Consider the following 24977-nt stretch of genomic DNA (forward strand, 5'->3'; position numbering starts at 1 on the left):
CTACCTCAGCTTGCAGCAGCTTTGCAGGCTGAGTAGACAGCCATTCCACAGGATGTGATTCATCATCTAATCGCTTCCATGGGCAGGAGATGCCAAGCAGTTATTGATGCTCAAGGGGGGGCATACTCGTTATTGACGTTGAGTGACATTAAACTTCACCTAGTGAGCGTGGACTTCGCCTTTGCAGACTTTGGATGTTCAGCAGTGAATGTGCAAAATTTCGCACATGTCATACAGAACTACCCGGAATAAACTTGTTAACAATATGTCTCAAATTTTGCCTTTTGCATTTATATATTAGTATATATATAGAGTATATATTATTCTAGTAGGTTCCTTAACTAAATGATAAAGAAATTCATCTTCAGTTTTCAGAAACCTTCTCCCTCATGGTTTGGCTCTAGTATTTCCCAATCAGTGCCTGAAATTAAAATCACCCATAATTATGATTTTATTAATGGCTGAAATATTAATCTCACTGTAAAGTTTCTCACTAATTTCATCTGGTGGTCTGTAACAAAGTTCTGATAAAAAGCATTTTCCCTTGATACCCACTAACAGAAACCCAAATGGATTCAGTCTCCTTGCTAATTATCCTTAATATTCTCAACTTCAACAGCATGTAACCTGCATTTTATATTCTGTCCCTACTAAATAACCTATAACCATGTATTTCAAAGAAATTTCTGTCATCAAAATTACCTACATTAAGCCATATTTCAGTTATTCCATTTTTACCAGTGCCCCAAAGTACTTATTTTATCTCTAATACTTCTAGCATTACAATAGTAACAATTAAGCCCCTTCTTTCATACTGATTTTCTGTGCTGAACTTTCCTCTACATCTCTACATCTACTTTGCCCTCACTACTAGCTAGTCCTAGCTTAAAACTTCACTTATGGCTGAATTAATAGCTCTTGCAAAAATGTCACACCCTTTCTTTCTTAAGAGTAAACCATCTGAAATGTTCCATCCACCCACTGAACTTATCCCAAACGTCCAACAAATTGACCTGCTCACCCTTACATATTAATTTCAGTCTAGCATTTAGCCCTAATGACTTCCTCGTAATTTCGTGCCTACAGTTAATTTTTAGCAGTTATCCCTGACACAATTAATTTATGCCCTTTATCTTTGAATGCTTCTATCAGCCCCTTGTACTTACTAATTAACTCTTCAATGTATCATTAGATCCTACATATACAACAGAAACTGCATCATTGCATTTCTTGCTTTGTCAGTTATGTCTTCCATCTGTGCCCCAGGATAACATAATCTAACTCTTTTTATTTTTTCCTATTTACCACATACCATGTCAAAGAATTGCCTATAACCTCTGTAAGTTCATAATCCATATCACTCTCTATTCCTTTTGCTTTCTCTTGATCTAGTAGTTCCTCATCTACATAAGCCAAGGGCTGAAATCTATTGCTCAGTAGAATAGAGCCTTTACAGTTAACTACATTTAATCCTAACCATTTCTAACTTCCTGAATTTAATTGTGAATCTTAGCTTCCCTTGCATATAAAAGCATAAGCTTTTCTTGAAGTCCTGCTGTCATTTCCCACAGTTTGTATTTTTCTTTATCTATTTCCTCAATTTTAGTTAGAATAACCTCCAATCTGCAAACTCTACGTACAGATTGAACAACCTCACTGTTAGCTTCTTTGCTAACATAGTGTAGTCTAGAATTCCCAAATAAAACCTATTCATTGCACCCATCACACATAACAAACTGGAAACATGTAACCTCCAAAATTGTCTTAACCACTGTATTATTTGTAGAATTAGATTAAACACTCAGTATTAAGTAGCCTGTTTTTAACACTGCTAAGCCTAATTTTAACAATTAACTAGTCTGTAGACTGTGTTTATTAAATAAACAATGTATTTATTTTGTCTTACAATGTAAATTAAAAGTTTTTACCAACTATTTTAGTCCCTAATATCACTAAATCTAGGTATTTTTTGTTATTCAACTTTAATTTCTAAAGATGAAAATAATAAAACCAAGTAACATTCAAATATTTATCATAATATGAAAACTTAGTTTACTATTGTCTTCTCTTTTCAAATAGTGACTTCTGTGTTGTTGTTTTAGTGAAATTTAATTTACGTTGCTATTAATGAAAGTTGCAAATTATGTAAGTGTAATATTAAAATGACTGAATGTTTGTGTGTGATTGGAATTTATTCTATTGTTCATACAATGTGTTATGATTTTTTTTTTGCAAGCAATGAAGTTCAGAGAATTCTTATTTGTTTACATTTATTTATTTATTTTTAGTTTATACCTGCTAGAGTAACATGTATACGTAGAAAATAATGTTTTTTTAAATGTCATAAGAAATGGTTGTGAAATTGCATATTTTTTATTTTATTTTTACTTTTTTGTTGGGGTAAATTACTTGAAACAGCTGTTACAAGATGAAAGATACCTTAATAAATTGGAAAAATCTATTAAAACCTGTCAGTAAGTTATCAAAAGCTAGTTATATTTTTCTTTATTGTGTTACATTCATGTTGTAAACTGTTGGTGGCCCGGCATGGCCAAGCGTGTTAAGGCGTGCGACTCGTAATCTGAGGGTTGCGGGTTCACATCCTCATTGCACCAAACATGCTCAGTCAGTCTCACTATTCATTGGTAAAAGAGTAGCCCACTAGTTGGCAGTGGGTGGTGATGACTAGCTGCCTTCCCTCTCTCATCTTACACTGCCAAATTAGGGACGGCTAGCACAGATAGCCCTTGAGTAGCTTTGTGCAAAATTCCAAAACAAACACACAAACTGTTTGAAACTATTTTTTCTGTCTTAAGCAAAGAAATATAGAAATTTTACCTTCCTTTCTTCAGATGGGGTCATACACCTTATGATGAAGCCATTTTATTTGGTCATCCAAAAGTTGCTGGGATTTTAGAGAAGTGGGAGTCATTGCGAGAAGAAGAAAAAAACAGTCCTAGTGAATTAAAGGTAGCCAGTCGAAATGTTAATCGGACACCTTCTCCAATTCCATACTTGCCTAAGTAGGCAGAACATAACTGTTTTATTTTCTGTTTGCTACATCTACTGTTTAGTTAATAAGAGGTTGACAAGCATGGCTATTAGATCAGCAACTGACTTCCTCTATGTGCTACTCTCATTTGAAATTATTTCAGCTTAAACTTTTATTCAGGGTCAAGCTTTCTTTGTAACTTTTATAGTGGAGTATATAATCTGTCATTGTTATGATGTTGCAAAAATAAATTCATCTGAAATACTCTATCTTTGATTGTGAAGTTAAAAAAGTAAAAAAGAAATTAGTTTTGTTAAGTGACTTTAAACCAAAAATATGATGTAATTGAAATTTATTTTTTAGTAATCATCAGCAAATATACGCATTTTAAACAAGATAATTTATATTTTCTGTTTTGTGATTACTGATTTAAAAATAAGTCAGTATCCTATTCTGAGTACTTAATTTTGAAACTCAAAAATGTTTTTGCATAATGTACAGCACTGAATAACATAACATTCAAGGTCACTTTTGCAATGAAACCGTCTTGGTACCTGTGTTGTTTTGTACATGTATTTTATTATTTCATACTTTTAGAATATATTGCTAACTTTGTTACAACCAGTATGAAAATATTTTGACCTCAGTTGTTTATGGACTGTTTCTTTTTAAAATTTGTTTTCAAATGCTTAGCTTCCTTAGCTTGTTTTTGATATTCAGTTTAAGTGTTGAGTTAATGATGCCAACTACAAAAAATTCTGTTTCAATTTATCTGAATAATTTGGCTTTTGGGTGAGTTTAAGAATACAAAATGTAACTGATTAAACATAATTAAAACTTTGAACTATATTTACTTAATAAATGCTAGTCATAAAAACAAAATTTATTGTTATAAAAATTGCTTCCTGAATATTTTATATTTTGAATATTTCATTCAATAATTTATTTAAAGAGTCAATTGAAAAATCAAGAATTCTGATGTTATCGGAAAACAATAATGTTGATTAATAAAAATCAAAAAGGCAATTGAAAAGTCAAGGACTCTGATGTCATCAGTAAAAAATAATATTGATTAATAAAAGTCACAAAGAGTCCATTGAAAAATCAAGTATTCTGATGTCATCAGAAAACAATAGTGTTAATTAATAAAAGTCAAAAAAAGTTTGTCATTATTGCATGAAGTAATTCAGGTATAATAATTTATTTTTTCTTTCTTTCTTTCTTTTTTTTGTTTGTTTGTTTGTTGTTGTGTTCATTATTGCTTGTTATAGGTACTGTTTTGTAGGGAAAAAAATGAGCTAATAGATATATTTATTATTTGTCATGTAGGTTTAGTTGAAGAATGAAACATCATTTGACCTATACTTTTATTTTAGGAGCTTATTTCAATGAAGACGTAAGTTTCATTATTTGTGCATAACATGTTCAGATTTCAGTGTTGTTGTGTCACAGCTAGAATTTTTTATTGTAGTTACACTTAGTATATTATTTGATTGGGTAGAATAGAAATGTTATGTTTCTCTCCATTAAATACATCCCTTCATTGTGACATTTAGGTTTTACAGTTCTTGTTTAAATGCATTTAATGGTTATTATTTATAAGTTGAGTTTTATTTAAAATTTAAGTAAAGTTTAAAAATGACTTAGGTTGGTGTCACTCTTTGTAATTAATATTTATGAAAAAGTAAATTATTTTTCTAGTTGTTAGATATATTGTGTCAAAAATAGATTCCATTAAAAACCTAATATTTTCACTACATAGATACTCATTAAATTTAATTGTATATACTAGGAGGAAATATTTCCCTTGCATTTTTGTTATTTGTATTTATTTATACATTGCCAGTAGATGTGATTCCTTTATCACCATACTTCTGTTTAATAAAAGTTACTTGATGTTAGTTAAGGAGCATATTTTTTATGTATAAACATACCTGTAGTCATTCTAAATTGTTTTCTTAGGTAGCATACATGCAATGGTGTTGCATAGAGAGATGTAGCACAAATTGTTTGTGTTAACATTAGGTGGCAGGATTCAGTAGTTAACATCAATTTTCTTTCTTTGTATGTACTGTAGTACATTATGTGGTTTTAATACTTTGTCATGTGAGTGACATATTATGAAATTCACAACTTTTAAACTTTCTGTGTCATGTTTTAGTTACTTGTCGTAATCCTGGAAAACTTTATATTTCTAGTTATTCCATGACTTTTATCTTTTATATATATATATTAATTTCTTTCATGGTTATCTAGAATTTCCAGTTCTATTTTTATTAGCTTGAAGTAACAAAATCAAACACATTATCATAAATTTAGTTTAATGCTTTTGTATTTTTAAGGATGTAGTTTAAGTTGTACTAAGCAACAGTGAATGTAAGTGGACTTATGGCAATAAGAGCTGTCAAATCATTTTTCTGTTTTATTTTCCTTAGTATTAAAATAACTTTTTGGATGTTTATTAAACTGTGTAGTTGTGTGTTAGCCATGTTGAAATTTTTTTGTTTCAGTCAATAAAAAAATAAAACATTTCATAAAACTGCAGCAACTTTTAATAGAAGACAAAATCATGCAGAAATTTTGTGAGTTGCTGAAAATGCTTTAACAGCTGATATTTTTTTCTTTGCTGTGTTTTACCCCAAACTGTAGCATTTTGCACTCTAATATTATACTGTAATTTGTCGTGTTGAGTTGTGAGGTAATGTATGTTATGATGTTATGTGACTTTATTTAGTGTTGTACAAGTTTTCAAAATGTAACTAGTCAACCAATATTATGTGATTTAGTGTGTGATGTTTTGTTGCTATGGCTGTTTTTCAAAATACACTTAGATATGTATGCAACCTAGTCATGGTAATAAAGGTATTACATGTTGTTAACATTGTTAATTGGTTTTAAGAATTAAGTGAAAACTAATAATATGGTATGAACTTTTAACTGATGTAGGCTTAATGAATTAAAGATAAAACAGTAGCATTTCCATTTCAAGGAAAAAAAGATAGAGTAGCATGATATAAAGCTTACATTTGGAATAACTAAAAGTATAATATATTTTGTTCACCCACATTGAATATTCTATGAATGAACATTACTTTCCCCAGTGACTGGTAAAAGTTACCAAGTAATTTAACAAATAATAGAAAATTGGTCTTAACATATTAACTGTTTTTGACCTAAAACAGTGTGCAGTTCAATTTACTTTTAAAAGTGTATCTAACTTTCTCATTTCATAGCAATGACAGTAAAAAATTATAATGTTAATAATATAATATGTAATTAACTACTGTATTTGTATGAGGTGCGTTTTTGTAATAGTTGATCTTTTACATGGTAGAACAACTTATATTATTCCATGTATTTGTGATATAATTTTTTAGCATCTTCTGTTAAATTTACTGAAGAAAACAGTAAGAACATAATGTGTAGAAAACAGATATTTATAGGAGTTTCATATCAGATTAATCATCCTGTTAAAAATGCAAACAAAACAACAAATCCTTGCTTACTTTGTTGATTGGGGTTAGTTTGAAAAAACAAGAGTTTAAATAATATTATATAGGAACGTTTATACAAAAATGTACATTTTCTGAGAGAGATATTTTCTGTTTGTATGGGCATCTAAACACATGAAAACACATATAAAACATTTTACATCTAAAAAAGTAAGAAAAAGTTGAGTTTGAATAATCTTGTCTTTCAGGTGACATTAAGAATGATGAATATATTGTGCATGAATGACCTGTATGGGATAGTATAGTAATAAAGTGTTCAATAGTTGTCTTGTTTAATAAATCTTGTCTTCATTATAGTTATTTATATACATTTAAAAAGTTAAAATGATCAAATTAAATTGATAAGTTTCTTTCTTCAGAAAGCATCTTTTGAACTTATAATGGACTTAGCAAAATATTTCTCCTTATTCATTGTAATAAACAGTAATTATATAATGGAGGATCCTTTAATGGTAGGCAATATGTCAACATCTATTGAAGGTAACATAGGAGCTTCGTAATACAGGTGTTTTAACAAATGTGGTTGGCAAGAGCCAGAACTGTAATCATTTTTGTTGTTGTTGTTGTTTTTTTTTCAATTTTTGTTTTTCTCTTGCCATTTAAAACCTGGCTTATTAGCAATAAAAGTACAGATGTTATGATTCAAGCACAAGAAATAACCATGCAAAAGTTACTGTATGTATAAGTACAAAACAGACAATGTTAAAAGGTTAAATAATTTATATTTTTGCAGAATAATTTGTAAAAAAATTTACAAAATAAAAATAGAAAATTTTGAATAAATAACTAGAGTATATTTGATACAATAATATTAAATAGTAATCCTGCATGGCTTTTCTTGGAAACAATATTAAGTAACAGGGTGTTTGATTATTAACCCCTAATTAGTCTAAAATTAATGAGACCCTATGTTACATGGGCAAATATCTAAATATCAGTGAATGGCAACTACTAAGTCAACATTTTTGTAGTTCTATCATTTATGGATCACAGAAAATGTTTTGTACAATTCAAGCATACACTTACCACAAACAACATTTTTAACACTTGATAAATACTGCCAGAGCAGTCAGTTGTCTTACATCAATTATTAGATTACACAATCCATCCCAGTTTCCTGAGGAGCCATTGAAGGCATAGAAATGTTTATATACGTATAAGTTTTATCCGTAGGTGGGTGGGTGACTGTGTTAAATGAAAAATCACAAGGAAGGGCATATTTCTCATTTTTATCCAAGGTACGTAACCCCTATCACCCTATATCTCATTAGCACTATGTATAAGCTTATCATGAGTACAACATAACTTATTTGAGTATAATTCATACGTATCTTATTTATTTGAACATGAAGTCAATGATGAACTGCAGGTATTCCAGTAAGTGCAACCATTACAGGACTAGTAGCATTCTAATGATGAACATCAAAGAGTAATGAATATTTGGCCAAAACATGCACATAGATCTAAAATGAACTTATATCTAGAAATTTAAACTTTTTTCAGGTCAACTAGTACTACTAATAAAATACTTGTCATATAGTGCTTAATTTTCATACAAGGAGACAGTGCCATGAAAACAGGAGAGAAGATACCCTGAAATGTTAGAAACTTGTATGGAGTTTTCAGACAAGTATCATATAGAATTATCCACGGTAACAGCAGAATCTAACCAGGAAAAATTATGAGACTTCTTGTGATTAAAAATATTTAAACCAAGTGATCATTTTGTGACCTAGCTGGACAAACATTTTGGTAAACAGACAAAAACATCTTTATTCACAAGAAAAGCAAATCAGGCCATCCTGAGTCCAAGGTATACAATAACTATTCCTGTGTCCTTCCTTTTTCATAACACTTATTACGTAAACAATAAATGCTGAACCAACTCTAAAACGTCTTGTCAATGTGTAAAACAGGGGGATAGTAAAGAATGCATTTGAAATCCACTTAATTTCTCTGTCTAGTTGAAGGCAGACCTAATGAACTCTGTTTTCTGACAGCTGTTAGAAGACTTGTTTACCTGAATACTTCAGCCACAAAAAGTATTCCAGTTTATCTAGCCTTAGCACAGGGGAAAAGAATACTGAAATTTCTCCGTAAGCAGAGAACGTTAACTAACTAGAGAAAGTAGCTGAAATTGGTAGAACAAGATAATATTAGACACCCTGCACCATATGTAGCTTCTATGACAGCACAGGAACTAAATAATACATAATTTATTAAAATATTATAATAAATAGCGGGAGAACATAGCATGTTTGTAGGCCACACATATATGCTTATTATATGTGTACTCTTTCCATTCTGAAAGGATGAGTGTGTTTGGAATTTTTAACACGTGAAAATGCTATTCTTCACAAGTAGAAGAGCATATGACTTGGATGCTGAGGAATTGTAGCTCTCGTGAAGGGTATTACAGGTTTGTGAAAAGTCTTCTCTTGGCCATTGGACTTTTGTAAATGTTGTGAAGGCCCTGGACAGCCGTCACAAGGCCCAGCATGGCCCAGTGATTAAGATACTCGACTCGTAACCTGAGGCTTACGGCTTCGAATCCCCGTCACACCAAACATGCTCACCCTTTCAACTGTGGAGGCGTTGTAATGTGATGGTCAATCTCACTAATCATTGGTAGAAGGGTAGCTCAAGAGTTAGCAGTGGATGGTGATGACTAGCTGCCTTCCTTCTAGTCTTACACTGCTAAATTAGGGACAGCTAACACAGATAGCCCTCGAGTAGCTTTGTGCAAAATTCAAGCAAACAATGCTGAACACGTGTAAGATTTGCTACATGTTTATGCCAAAAACTCATTACAAGTAGTGAATGTAATTTAAAAATATTTAGTATATCTGTAAAAATACATTCAAAAGATCGAAAACTACAATGTGTAAAAGGTTTCCCTCAAGTTGGAAGTGGATTAGCATTGTCAAGTGGTTCGGGAGCTCGACTCGCAATCTGCGAGTTGGAATCCTAGTCACACTAAACATGCTCGCCCTTTCAGCTGTAGGGGCGTTATAATATTACAATTAATCCCACTATTCGTTGGTAAAAGAGTAGCTCAAGAGTTGACGATGAGTGGTGATTACTAGTTGCCTTCTCGCTAGTCTTACAGTGCTAAATTAGGAACGGCTGCTAGCTTTACGCGAAATTCAAAAACAAACAACTTGGAAGATATACGTTCTGTGTTAAACAACATCTGTTTTCACTCTAATATAAACAATTAAAAACACAATAGTGAACCAGGTAAATTCGTCAGTTTAATCTATGGGTAGAAATATAATTATACAGGTCAATAAATCAACACACCATTTACTTCATTCTTTATTAAAATCAATAAATGAAACATTTTTAAAGTAATCAATATATTTGCATTTTGAAACTATTATAGTCTGCAACCTAAGTCACACGTTTCGTTTGGGAATGTTGATTATATGTATAAACTGAAAAAAAAATATGTATATATATATATATTTAATTGATAGCAGTAACTTGATATATTTTACAAATCAAAACCAACTAATATTAAGGTATTTAAGAATTAATAAATATTGTAAATTATAGAGTTTAGTGTATTAATATGTGAAATTAGTCGAGTAAGACTGAATAACCAGTTATTAATGAATAAATCTTAGCCATAATCACTTATTTGAGAAGTCTAGGAGTATTTTACTAGTATGTGTTACATTAAATGAAACATTTTCAAATGTAAATATTTATTAGTCATGTCTTTAGCCATGAATGTTCAAATATTTGGTCAAGCGAAATTCGCTTCATGACATCTGGTTCCAATAATTTTCGTAACAAATGTTTCACGTCATTACTTAGAGTGTGTTCAATATTCGATCGCAATCTCCAATTTCGTTCTTCCTGGTCCCTGAGCATTTTATTAAGATTAAAGTCGTTAAAAGGCATAGAGTTGTTGAGAATTACAAATAGGCAAATTCCTAGACTCCAAAGGTCAGACAACATAGGATTATATGGTACTGCTCGAACAACTTCTGGGGCCACATAGGCTGCACTCCCACAGTATGTTTCGCTTAGAATCTGTCGGTTTGTTGTGGGGTTGAAGCATGTTCTGGAAAACCCAAAGTCTGTAAGTTTAGCATTTAGTGAGTCATCCAGCAATATGTTCTCACATTTTAAGTCTCTGTGAGCAATTCCTAGATGGTGACAATACCGCAATGCTCGAGTAATTTGATGAAACCATCTTTTCGCTAATTGTTCCGAAACAGGACCTTTAACCCGAATGTATTCAACGACATCACCTTTTCGGGCTAATTCCATGAAAATATAAGTTTTTTTTGGCAAGTGATATATCGCATGAAGTTGGATGATGTTGCTATGGTCTAATTTGTTTAATATTTCTATCTCACGAGGAAAAAACTTATTCGTGAATTCTTTTGGTCCTTTGTCTCTTGCCACAATTTTTACAGCAAGTTCTTCTTGCTGGTCGTTCACTGTATAATAAGCTAACTTGACAGAAGCAAACGTACCACAGCCAATCTGCCTTCCAATTGTATATCCTTTATTATTAAGAAATCTTTCATTTGAAGATCTACCATGTAGAAAAGTTTTTACGATGATTTTTGGTGATTGTAACTCTTTATAAGATAAATTAAAATTATCAACGTAAAATGCTTCATCTACATTTAAACTTGGCACACATCCAACTTGTTTCGGAGTTATTGCCATAGTTAGCTCGGTTATCTGACGAGTATCTTCCACAAATTTGGTATAAAAAAAACAATGAAGATGAACCACTTTCATGAAATATATGAGTAATAAAATTAAAATAAAACCCAATCAAATTTACACAACTTGAATGAAATACTCTGTCATTACCGAGTCATCATGTAGTTTCTCGTAATTCGTTACCTAACAACTACATGCTTTTTATTGTTTAACAATACTAAACTAACGTAGGTTATGTTGTTACAATATAACCATAGTTCCATTATTAGAACAGTGCGACTTCCTAAACAGACAACCTCCTCGAAACATCGTCCTAAACTTTTCAGATCAACGTTTAAAACAAACATTTCAACAACTAATGTATGAAGAGCGTATAAAAAGCTTTTAGTTTTCTTTCATTGTTTTATACTGAAGTATTAGTACTTATACATTGTTGAGAAGAGGGTAGTGATGAAAAATGAAAAGTAAACAAAATGGCTGTCAATGTCGTTAAAATATCACATCTTTCACAGTATATGTATATTATAAATATGATTACAATTTTTATTTATGGTTACAATTCGCTCGGTAATGAAACTTAACTATAGTTAAGTGTTTTATATTACGTTTTTGGATTTTATAAGCTTCTGAAGCCAACTTTAAGGTCGTGCCTTATCGAAATGTTTTACTAATTTTCAATAAAATGTGTAAAAATTATTTTTGTCAGCAGAACAATAACACAAGAATAAAAAAAAATTGCTGTCAGTTTCATAGCAATTATAAAAACAAACTGTTTAAGTATTGCAGATAAAAATGTATTTATACTGCAGTTCAGGGTATCCTCCAACCTCAGAACTGACAGTCGGAACTAGAAGGTGTAAACTTTAACATATTATCTATAATAAACATTGATAACAATACATGTAAAGTGTAACTACTGCATTACTTTATAACTAATAAAAATATTTTTGAAGTGTTATATTTTTAACATGGGTGCTGATAAAGGGATAATAATCATGTTGGAATATTAACACTTTCAAATTGTTCCTATTAAACATATTTTTCTCAATAATAAGTATTAAGAAAGGTACCACCTTCGAATAAATATGTTAGCTAAATTAAGATAAAATAGACGGTAATAATGAACAATAAATAGTAAATACATAATTTTATGTACTGGACCTGAAGAACCCAAAAAGGCGAAACGTCTGTTTAAATAAATGTTCTCTTATTGCTATCTGCAGTGTAAAATTAGTTTCTTCTAACATTATCGAAACATGTAGATCCCTCCAGTTAGTTAGTTATAGTTAGTTATCACCATTAGATTCCATCTAGGAACATAGGGCCACAATCGCTTGCAGATTCTTCAACAAGTATTTAAGTGAGCAGGTTGTTAGCCCACTGCACCGAGCCGTCCCTAATTTAGCAGTGTGAGACTAGAGGGAAGGCAGCTAGTCATCACCACCCACCGCCAACTCTTGGGCTACTCTTGTACCAACGAATAGTGGGATTGATCGTTACATTATAACGCTCCCACGGCTGGGAGGGCGAGCATGTTTGGCGCGACGCGGGCCAGGCCCGATCCCTCCAGTACCCATTACAAATTCTGAAAGACGACGCAAAATAAATGCGTGCGTTCAAGTTATAAGGAGTAATATTCAGTTAGGCCGTTTGGGCCCGACATGGCCAAGCGTGTTAAGGCGTGCGACTCGTAATCTGAGGGTCGTAACCTGCAGATTACGAGTCGAACACCTTAGCCCACAAGGCTAATCCGAGGGTCGCGGGTTCGAATCCCAGTGGCACCAAACATGCTCGCCCTCCCAGCCGTGGGGGCGTTATAATGTGACGGTCAATCCCACTATTCGTTGGTAAAAGAGTAGCCCAAGAGTTGGCGGTGAGTGGTGATGACTAGCTGCTTTCCCTCTAGTCTTACACTGCTAAATTAGGGACGACTAGCGCAGATAACCCTCGAGTAGCTTTGCGCGAAATTCAAAATCAAAAACAAACCTTAGCCCACCTAGCGATGCTGGGCCGTAAAAAAAACGACAAGCGTAGTTTGGAAATGAATATTTTTTGTAAATTCCAAAATATAAGGTAATGTTTATTTTTTTCTATTATTAGTAGATAATGTTAGTAACAGTTGTCCAAGAGCAACAGTCAAAATCATGTTACCTACTGTTCAAAATTGTTAGAAACTTTATAGAAATTTTAAGATTTATTTTTAAACATTATGATATTAATAATTTTGCTTTACGTTTACGCAATGATTATAAGTATTTTATAATTTCTAATAAAAGTATTAGTATGATATTAGCTTGGTTAAGTTTAACAAGTAGTAAAACATTAAGTGAAAAGTATATTATACAGGATGTTCGGAAAGTCACTATGGAGTTTTGTCTGTTAATAAATATATAAGTGCACAGTGACTTTCCGAACACCCTGTATAAGTAATACAGAACATGGAACAGTGGGCTCTATGTGTTGTTATTTGATTTGATTGTTAGAAACATTAATATTATAAGGAACGCTATAAATATATGATACATTTTGGTAAAGAGCATTGTTTTTACCAACATTCTATTAAAACTTTTAAAAAATTAAGACATGATCACCGGAAGATCGAAAATAATACATATATTTATTTTAACAAAGCATAATGAAGTATCGTTACTCTCCATAACATAGTTCCTATTTTATAATCTTAATCACAGGGTCATACATAAATGTTGAGCCTCAGCATGCAACTGAAAACTCGAGTCCATTAAAATATCAAATTACCAACGTGGAAAGTGCTTTATATTTTATTCAATCACTACAAGAAATATTCCAGACTCCCTGTAAATTGGACTTGAAACTCTTTTTATAAATACTTTTAATGTATTCTTTACTGAAAAGACCCGTGTTTTTCCAATTAATATTTCTATTACTTTTTCTAAATATATTTTACTACCATGTCTCCTGTTAACACATTTAAGCACCTTAAAAATAGAAATGTAGAGAAATTCCAGTGTTAAAAGGATTTTCTTTGGGAAATACATTCAGATACTGTACAAGAAGCGAAACACAGTTGTCATTTTATGCAAGGAAGGAAAAGCAGACAATAAAATTTTAGTATGCAAGTATACCATGTGTTTTCAACCTTCTTATTTTAATGTAGCAAGATTTTAAATATTTTCGTTTATTATAGATATGTTCAGTTTCCACACAACACATGGTCATGAAATGAAGTTGCTTTTATTCTAGTTACGTTTTTTTGCCATGCTCTTGGTCTACTTATAAGATAATTGTTGTAAAGCGCATGTGCATAAAAATTAACAGCACTGTCCTTCAATGGCAGGTAAGGTAATATCTCAGAGTTACAATTTCCTTTATTTTCAAATGGGAATGGCCAGACACGTGAGTAGCTCTAGTCAGTCTAAATGATCCTAACGTTTCCATTTTAACTAAGAAACGTAAGTTTTAGTCGCCGTGGAACAGAATTTTGAATGAGTTGGTCAGTTTATAACAAACTTTGATGGAATATTGCTTGTCTGATCATTCTACCACTCCATTAAAAGTAATTGTCCATCTTTTAAAAGTAGTATATGATCATTACCTTAATTGTGTTTGTGAATTTGAGCGAATATTGTTTCATTATATCCTGTACACTTGTGTTTAGCCTATTTATATCGTAGTAGAGACTTAGTTTTAGCGAAACTGAATATTACTTTGTATCATATCTAGTAAAACATCTTTTCATGTTATGGGTTTACCAGTTTCATCTGAAAAGACTACAAAATAAGTAGAGAGGAGAAAGTATTGGTGCTATGACCACATAATATTATTATGATGTTTTTGCTTATGTATATATTTACCTTATCTCGTGTGTTATCGAGTCTAAAATCATGTACTATAAGTGAAGAGCGTTTCTTACTTAAGAAATGACATGCTCACAGGCAGAAGTGCTCATGATCAAGAAGGACGGTTAGTCGCTGATTGATTGGTTTGCTTGAACTTTAATTTCGAACAGTGGTAGACTACAGGGAAGGCAGCTAGTCAACACCATGAACCGCCTACTTTTATAGAAGAGTGGGAGTAACCATCACATTATAACGCTGAAAGAGATTGCTAAAATGTACTTCAGAAGACACACATGGGTGGAAAGATATGATACGGTCACCATTGAGATGATTGGTCACAACCAAATCTCTGCTTCCTTTCCCCGTGTGGAACAAAGATCTATTGCAACTCTGATGTACGGCAATCACTCCAAACATATAAAATATAAGGATTGAGAAGAGGGTGAATAAGAAATAAACTTGTTATCACTCATGGCCACAGATAATTCTTGCATTGCAAAAAGTAAGAGAGATGATTATGCATTTATTATCTCATGGACCAACAACATTCTGCAAAAGATCGGTGGATGTTGAAGCCCTTAACCACTTATGTTAATTTTCGTGCGGGTTTCCAAGGTGCTTGAGTCCACGAACCCGATCGAACTAGTAAGATCGTAGTTTAAGCAATGATGTAGAATATAGCTTTCCACAAGCAGCACAAATAGAGAGTTGAAATTTATAAAGCAACTCTCTTTTTGACTTGTGAAATCGCTGAACTGGAACTAGTACCACCAAGATAGCATTTGCTAGTGAATTACAGACGGTTTGTTTGTTTGTTTTGGAATTTCGCACAAAGATACTCGAGGGCTATCTGTGCTAGCCGTCCCTAATTTAGCAGTGTAAGACTAGAGGGAAGGCAGCTAGTCATCACCACCCACAGCCAACTCTTGGGCAACTCTTTTACCAACGAATAGTGGGATTGACCGTAACATTATAACGCCCCCACGGCTGGGAGGGCGAGCATGTTTGGCGCGACTCGGGCGCGAACCCGCCACCCTCGGGTTACGAAGCGCACGCCTTAACGCGCTTGGCCATGCCAGGCCCCAATATCGAAACAATATGTAAGTTATTTATGGAAAATCACCACAGAAGAGTGGAGCATACCAGCATGTTATCTCTGTAGCGCATACACGTACGTATATGATAGTCAATTATTGAAATAGCTAATATAATATTATTGTAGAGAGTTATTTAAATTAGCAATATAATGGAACTATTAATCATTACTCTTTATGTTGATAATATGGAATTTTATTTTAATAAAATATACAATATTATGCTGATTTAAGTCTCACTCCACATGCAGTTTTACAACAGAATCATAATTTGTTGACTTTTTATTGGATGCTTGTGGGTTTTATATGAACAGCCATGCAATTGTTTAAGCTATATTTCATGCAAAACTGCTTTCAAGTTTAATCTCGTAATACCTTTTTTTATATGTATATATTTTCTGTAAGGGTTTGCTCCCAGATACCCGTAGCATTAGCACGTTGTGTTGGATTTTCATCTCACAAACTAGAAACCCTCCTTTTAAACATTCTACGTACGGACCCAATCTTTATGATTAATGTTTACTTGGGTGGCCTAGAATAAAAGTATTTAAAATAATGACAAATATTTACTAAAAATTCAGAAACTTAAACTTATTGTTCTTTACTTTCCATAATATATGTCCCATGCTAGTTAGTGCAAGAACAGTGACGTCTGATTGCTGCTGTGTAATAAATATCTTGATGTTTTACTATAAGTAACGTTATTATCATATATAAATATATATAATAATAAATAATGTATGCTATGAAAGGTAAATTATGTCCAGAGAATATAACCCTTACTATTTCAAAAGTCTTAATTACACTTCCCTTGCATATCAACTCATCTAGTTCTTGTTGAGCACCACCTGGTTGTTCTAAAACTTTGACCTCCAACAAGTGTATCTTGGTACTTTTCACCTTTAGCCAATAAGAAAATGTTCTAACCAGATTAAGCCCTCTTGTTATTAACGTCACAAGCCAGAAGCGTTTCTCCGCCTACTTTGTAAAAGTTTTTGTTAGAGCATTTGACTTGGACAGGTGTCTACTTTTTTGGCGGATTTTCCTTCCGTGAATAAAAGTCTCCCGACTAAAAAAGCCTGAATCACGCTTTGAACTGCAGAACCGAGGTTCTTAGATAGTAGGAGACATTTTAAACCATCTCGGTTTCCGACAGTTAAGGTCAGTGCCCGAACTCGTCTTCCATTACATGCAGCACGCCTAACAACTAAAGAACTACTAACTTCGCCACATTCGCATCGGACCCTGCAGTGCAAGTTGAAATGGTGAAGCAAGTCCAGAGAGAGGTAAGGACCCTTTTCTTAGATATGAATGAACAGACCTTTACTCTGTATTAGCCTTGGACTTGTATTTAATGACAAAAATAAATATTAACTTACAAGATTAACAGTCAGCAAAAATTAGTAAAGGCTCACAAAAAATTTGCTAACAAAAATATGTTCGAAAAGCATGCACTGTATCGTTTGTATTGCTTGCTAGGCCTTTTTTTATTGCAGATAATTGAAAATAACAACAATAATATTAATATACATAAATAAACTACAGTGTTAATTGATTTGTGGAACCGTCTTCAAATATCAGAAAATGAATTTTAAAACTTAAAATTCATTTTATTTAGCCTAATATATCTTTGAACTTTTCTATGGTATGTCTTACGAATTAAATATCGTGGTTTCGTAAGTAGTCTGTACTTGTGAAAATTGATATATATATATATATATATATATATATGACGTAGATTGGAGTAAAGGGCTTTTATAGTCCGATAGTGTTATTGTCGTCACGAAATTTAGCCAAACTTGTTAATGTCTGTATTTTTTAAAGGAATCAGGATCAATACTTGTTATTCTATGCTTTGTTCTATGACATGAAAGGCATGACCTGAAGTAAGTGTTTTTCTGTGACATGAAAAAAGACACGCTGTGGTTCTCAGCATTGTTTTGGGACACGAAAGCAAGTTTTTTTGTCGGCAATTGGATCTATAGTATGATTTTTTTTTGTTTGGAACTAAGCACAAAGCTACACAATGGGCTATCTGTGCTCTGCCCACTACGGGTAGTGATACCCGGTTTCTAGCAATGTGAGTCTGCAAACATACCGCTGTGCCACTGGGAGGCACTATGGCATGAAAACCAGTACTTGTTCTTGTCAGCAATTGAATCTATTGCACGAAATACAGTGTTTGTTCTTGTCGGCAATGCTCTATAACATGAAAGCCAGTGCTTGTTGACACTGCTCTATGGTATGAAACCCAGTATTTGTTATTGTCGGCAATTGAATCTACGGCACGAAAACCAGTACCTGTTCTTGTCGGCAGTTGAATCTATGGCATGAAAACCAGTACTTGTTCTTGTCGGCAATTGAATCTACGGCATGAAAACTAGTACTTGTTCTTGTCGGCAATTGAATCTCTGGCATGAAAACCAGTACTTGTTCTTGTCGGCAATTGAATCTATGGCATGAAAACCAGTACTTATTCTTGTCGGCAATTGAATCTACGGCATGAAAACCAGTACTTGTTCTTGTCGGCAATTGAATCTACGGCATGAAAACCAGTACTTGTTCTTGTCGGCAACTGAATCTATGGCATGAAAACCAGTACTTGTTCTTGTCGGCAATTGAATCTCTGGCATGAAAACCAGTACTTGTTCTTATCGGTATTTGAATCTATGGCATGAAAACCAGTACTTATTCTTGTCGGTAACTGAATCTATTGAACGAAATGCAATATTTGTTTTTGTCGGCATTGCTCTGTGACATGAAAGCCAGTAGTTATTTACATTGTTTTACCGTATGAAAGCCAATACTTGTTCTTGTTGGTATTCACTTTATGATATTGAAGCCAGTAACTATTATTACTGACATTGTCCTATTTATAGTGAGAAATTATTCTTGTTGTTTTGGGTTTATCTGCGATTTAGTCTTCCCTAATTTCGAACTGATATGATTGTAAGGCACTAGTCAGCAGCACCCTTCGCCAACTCTGAGCTGATCTTTATATGACTGAATACTGCGACTTAACCGTAACTTTTATAAGTGTTCCAATGGTTTGAACGTTTGGAGCGAATTCTCTGATTTACAGTTTGGGCACATGAAACATTAGGACGCTCCACAAAACAACAACTGTAGTACTTAGAAATTGCTAAAGAGGGTAAATAACGCAAAGCCAAAGAAAAAGTTTTATTTTTTAGTTATGTTTTGGATGTAAGAATAAATATGTTAATTTGTCAATATAAAAAATAATAATTTGTATGTTTCGAATTTCGCGCAAAGCTATACGAGGGTTACCTGCGCTAGCCGTCCCTAACTTAGCAGTGCAAGACTAGAGGGAAGGCAGCTAGTCATCACCACCCACCGCCAACTCTTGGGCTACTCTTTTACCAACGAATAATGGGATTGACCTTCACATTATAACGCCCCCACGGCTGAAATGGCGAGCATGTTTGGTGTGACAGGTATACGAACCCGCGACCCTCAGATTACGATTCGAGTGTCTTAACCACCTGGCTATGCCAGGCCAAAAAAAAAAAATAGTGTTGAAACACATCCTGTTCTCCACATAATACAAGGAAGCCACTAATTCAATTGTAATTGTCGTAACTGTTTTTATGAATATTTTTCCGTGCTCGGTCTCTTAGTGATACAGCGGTAACTCTGAAGGATTTTCACGCTGAATATAGAGTTTCGATACCTGTGGTGAACCCAATACAGATAACCCATTATGTAGCTTTGAGCTTGACCCCCAGTGGCACAGTAATGTGTCTGCGAACTTACAATGCCAGAATCCAGGTTTCGATATCCGTCGTGAGCAGAGCACAGATAGCCCATTGTGTTGCTTTGTGCTTAACTTCAAACAAACAAACAAAAAAGTTTTGAGCTTAGTTGCAGGCAACATTTTACACTCGATATTAAAACTCATGTTTGTAGTCAAGACATTTAGTTCCCGTACAAAATATTGTTGTGTTAGGATTGTTTCTGCTGTTATATGGGCTCTGTTACCCAAAATGAAAGTCGGTTTTCGTATCGCATGATGTTACTAAAGCTTCATACTTGTTATTGTAGTGTGTATTTTATAGCAAAGTCATATCAGACTATCTGGTGAGTCCACCGAGGGAAATCGAACCCCTGATTTTAGCGTTGTAAACCCGAAAACTTACCGCTGTACCAGCGCGGGACGTTATTATAGAGATTGTTTTAAAATATAAAAATCATTATTGAAACATTGTTTTAGGTTTATCTCGAGGAAACTCTAACATAAAAGGAAGAATTCTGGATTATAACTCTCAGTAAAGATACGTTTTCGTCTGTATTACTGGAGGCACCATCACGTTTTATTGTGAACATCATTTAGAAAGGAGCAATTGAAAACTGTTGCCATAACAGTGATATATACAATATTAACACTACCTGGTAGTATTTAATTAAATAAAAGTTAAATGTTTGTATTTTGTGTGTAAAGTATGCATATATTGTGTTCTAATCCCAGATTTTACCTTACTAGTAAATAAACCCAAATATTTACGATAAAATTATGTTTGCGTACGAGTCTTGTTTTTATTGCTACTTGCTCACTTACTATTGTGTAATACTACAAATAATAAATGTCACTAGAACACTTTATGGTCCGAGGAAGATGTTTTGTTTTTTTTAATTTCCGAAGTTGGGATTAATAAACGTAATTTCAGTACTGTCTTTTTTAATTTCACGGAAAGCTACACGAGGGCTGTCTGTTCTAGCCATCCCTAATTTAGCAGTGTAAGACTAGAGGGAAGGCAGCTAGCTAGTCATCACCACCCACCGCCTGAAAGGACGAGGATGTTTGGTGCGACGGGAATTCGAACGCACAACCCTCGGATTACGAGTTGAACGCCTCAACCCACCTGACCATGCCGGACACTTAATTTCACCAGTTCAGAAGGTTAGAAATTTTCTTTTTAAGAAGTAAAACTGTTGGACCCGGCATGGCCAGATGCTTAAGACACTCGACTCCTACTCTGAGGATCGCGGTTTCGAATCCCCCTTACAACAAACTCTTTCAACCGTCGTACGTTATAATGTTACAGTCAATCCCACTATTCGTTGGTAAAAGAGTAGCCCAAGAGTTGGCGTGGGTGGTGATGATTAGCTGCTAAATTAGAAATGGCTTGCGCCGGTAGCCTTCGTTTAGCTTTACGCGAAATTCAAAACAAAGTAACAATGTTGAAACGTGCATTTGCAACCCCCAAACCTAAATGCTGTAATTGTGGGGAAGAACATACAGCAAACTATAAAGGATGCCAGAATTACAAATCAATTAAGACACACTTATACGAACTTAAAATTCCTAACACGAACAAGCCACAAAGAACCAAAATTTACGAACCATCAAAACCAACTACCACTCCAGCACCAGAAAACATAAACACACAAACAAACTCGTATGCTGCAGCAGTCAAGAAAACATCATTCATGCACGAAAAACCATCAACAAGAAATGAAGATTTACCTAAAACAACTCAAGACACACACAAAACCACATCTATGAATATTGAAAACACACTAACCAATGCCATTACTTCTACCTTTTTTGAAATATTGACACAAATCCAAATAATGAAAGTAATCTAACAGATATAATCATTAAAATAATTATGAAAAACATCGAAAAATACCTACCACAAATGTTAATATACATCATGAACTCTGTTAAACATGGATAAATTCACAGTATTATACATCAATATACAGAGTGCTATTGCTTCCAACTCCTTTCCCTGTTAAATTTGTACATCTGATAAAAACAAAGTTAAATAATAATAATTAATAAAATAGTGCTAAATAAAACAGCCACCTACGTACTAGACTTAAAAAAAAAAGAAAAATATAAATGGACATTGCCCTAAAAAGGACCAGTCTAAAGTAGATATTACTCCATACTAATCAGTCAATTTCAACAATGTAATAGAAGGAGGAAAAGGTCTTGTTGTACCTGACTTTCCTGGGTATAAAAATTATATATACCCAAATACCAGAGACAGACATAAGTGTATGTGCGAAATCACTTTAAAAATACGATGTTCTGCGTAATCGGACACGATGTTGTGACAAGAGTAACGAGATGCAGTATAATTTAATTTCCATTATTTTACATTTCCTGGGTGTAGAAGTATACGAAAATAATGTATACTTGTTATCTTTTTAACACTTTTACTACACTAAAATCAGGGGGTTCGATTCATCTCGTGGACGTAGCAGATAGCCCGATATGGCTTTGCTATAAGAAAAACTCAACAACACACACAAACACTTGAGCGTACTGCATGAATTTTAAATAATTTTATACTTTTAGTTCATGTATCAGAACTTGGAAATAGGTTTTGAGCTATGTCTAAGTGTGGAGACATCTGTAATTCCAAAAGGCCGATAGAAAAAGTCATTGATTTTTCATGTAGTTGAGAAACATGTGGATCGTAAGCCTAAGAAATTAGTTGTGGCATGCCTGTACCGCGAACTAGTACTGGATAGGTTTTTTAAATCCTCGCAGAGTTCTTGAATAACGAAATGCGAGATTTAAAGTAGCTTTTGAACAATTTGGACGTTGAAATTCCCATTTGCTTACGTGTGAACCTTGTTCTTGTAATGAAAGTTTTTAAAAGAGAAACTTAATGTTAGAAATATATTTTGTAACGTTACATTGAATAGAAAAATATACATCTTGCTCAGACAGGTATTAAATCTTAACTTATTTTTGGCAGACATTCAGTTAAGGATAATTAAGTTTCAGTAGCCACCACTGATCTGCAGATGATTTAAAGGACTCGAAGCATAACGTGAAAACAAAAACATTGTGATATTTCTGTTGATAAATTTCGTCTGAAACGAATTCCAACTTATTTACTTAACATTCTCTTACATGCTCGTAGATGCAACAAAAAATATATAATTACTATTATTTGAATAAAGTATATATATTTTAGATAATATCTCACGGACTTCAAAACAGCAGGTTGAAAGCAAACAATTTCATTTAATAGTGTTGTAACTTGCGGTAGATTATCACCATTATTGTTATAATGGCGATAAACATTGCTTTTTATGCATTTATTTATTACAAGAAAGCGCGTTTCATTAGTCATTAAGAGAATCCAATAATTATTGGTACGAAAAGTGAGAGGTCTTTTCACCACCAGTCCTAGCATGGCCTGTTGGTTAAATGTTTCGGTTTGTAACCTGCGTGTCACGGAATCGAAACTCGTCGCCAGATATGCTTGTCCTTTCAGCTTTGAGAACATTGTAATGTCAAGAGCAATATCACTATTCGTTGGCAGATAGTACCTCAAGATTTAGCGATAGGTGACGTTGACTAACTGCTTTTCCTGTAGTCTGCCATTTTAAAATTAGGGGCAGATATCGTTCGAGTATCGTTGCCTGAAATTTGACAAAAAAAAAAGGTCATTACCATAAGTTTATTTTGCTTCGCCGACAGGTGATAATTCTTCATCTGGAGACCGAACCAGACAGATGAGTTCTTTCACTTGTGTTCCCAACAACCCTCCGGCTGTCTATACTCGTACTGACCCATATTTTGCTTTTCCTAGTTATTCTATATGGTATCTTGATTTTCAGTATTCTCATTCTCTATGTCTGTCTGTGAGGACTTTCTATGGTTGCCACTTTCACTTCATCATTATAACAGAGGAGATCAGTTTCCTGTCAGGAGAATTATTTTGCTTTTGATTAAGTAGTTTCTACTGTACGTTTATCAATTTTATTTCGTGGTTTTACCTCTTTATTATTTGGCACATAAAACTAGCTGATGATCTTACCATGTAGTTGGGAGCCAACCACTTTGAGTTTCACGCAGTACTACTTGTGAAGTCGCAAGTATTGCGTTGTTCAGCAATCTGGGGAAGAGTTTGCTTCATGGCTTTCAGTTCCATCCTTGTGCTGCTTGTTGGAAATTTGAATCTTCCACCAGCCTAAAGCAGAAATTTGTTACTCCACAAGTCTTTGGCGTAGACATTCTCTGTAGATATTGTGACAGGTGACTGTCCATCCTTTGGTGTAGAAATCCTCTGTATATATTGTGACAAGTGACTGTCTACCATGATATTTAAATAGGTGCCTAAAGCTGTTTCTGTTTCATCCTCTGCGCAGTCTCTACATCTTCGTCCCTCTTTGGGTCAGAGACACGTTTAAGAGCTTACAACTCTAAAATCTGGGGTTCATTTCACCTGGTGGGCATGGTGCAGATTGTTTATTGTGTAATTTGTACTAAAACAAACATTCAGTTTTATACCTTTCACTTAACATATACGTAATTATATAAGTACATTATTTCTCCCACACAACGGTAGAAGTAATTGTTTTCTAAGTAGACAGTAGGAGGATTAACTTTCTTAAAACATGCCCAGAAAAGTGAGTAAATTTCACTCCACACTTACCCAAGGTTAGAAATAACTTCCTTATAAAATACGTACACAATACTATAAATAACTTGCTCTCAACACGTATACAACAGTAGAAGTACCTTTCATCGCATTTGCAATGGTAGGAGTATATTTTAACGTATAACAGTAGAAGTATATGACTCTATGATTGGTACACAAGAGGGCCATAACGTATTGATGCGGTGGATAGTCGAAATTTTGATTTGCATCGTATGATTGATAGCTATCTTATGATTAGATAGTTTGGCTGCCTTTTTATCAATGAATTATGGCCTTTATGGCTTGACATAAAAGTGCCTTTTAATATGTACACTAACTGTAGAAAATCTTTCTGACAACACAATGGGCGGCAGAGCATCGTTTTATCAACGCATGCATTTCCAGCAGATGAAGTACTACTTTCTCAATCCAGAGGTATGAGTAACAACTTGTATATAAATATC

General features: G+C 33.6%; 3 protein-coding genes across 10 annotated transcripts in view; 2 read left to right on the forward strand and 1 right to left on the reverse strand.

Annotated features, from left to right (window-relative positions):
• The window catches only part of LOC143249292 (glutaminase kidney isoform, mitochondrial-like), a 62573-nt gene extending 55789 nt beyond the window's left edge, over positions 1-6784 (forward strand). For all 6 annotated transcript variants that reach the window (XM_076498863.1, XM_076498865.1, XM_076498868.1 and 3 more), the window contains one exon: positions 2853-6784. In XM_076498863.1, coding sequence (XP_076354978.1) covers positions 2853-3027 — 175 coding nt within the window. In that variant the 3' untranslated portion in view covers positions 3028-6784. The remainder of the gene's footprint in view (positions 1-2852) is intronic.
• A 3437-nt stretch (positions 6785-10221) lies between these two features.
• On the reverse strand, positions 10222-11193 carry LOC143248139 (testis-specific serine/threonine-protein kinase 3-like). The gene has a single exon (XM_076496571.1). It carries the CDS (start codon positions 11191-11193, stop codon positions 10222-10224), a length of 972 nt encoding a protein of 323 aa, XP_076352686.1.
• Positions 11194-17042: 5849 nt separating this feature from the next.
• Positions 17043-24977, forward strand: part of LOC143249294 (uncharacterized) — a 45898-nt gene continuing 37963 nt past the window's right edge. For 2 of the 3 annotated variants that reach the window (XM_076498869.1, XM_076498871.1), the window contains exon 1: positions 17043-17391. In XM_076498869.1, coding sequence (XP_076354984.1) covers positions 17368-17391 — 24 coding nt within the window. In that variant the 5' untranslated portion in view covers positions 17043-17367. The remainder of the gene's footprint in view (positions 17392-24977) is intronic. The other variant, XM_076498870.1, reaches the window with a different exon arrangement.

The sequence above is a fragment of the Tachypleus tridentatus genome, chromosome 4 (assembly GCF_004210375.1).
Source record: "Tachypleus tridentatus isolate NWPU-2018 chromosome 4, ASM421037v1, whole genome shotgun sequence".
Classification (NCBI taxonomy): domain Eukaryota; kingdom Metazoa; phylum Arthropoda; class Merostomata; order Xiphosura; family Limulidae; genus Tachypleus; species Tachypleus tridentatus.

Coding starts and splice junctions, on each gene's coding strand:
- LOC143248139 (XM_076496571.1), bottom strand. CDS start 11,193: ATGGCAATAACTCCGAAACAAGTTGGATGTGTGCCAAGTTTAAATGTA.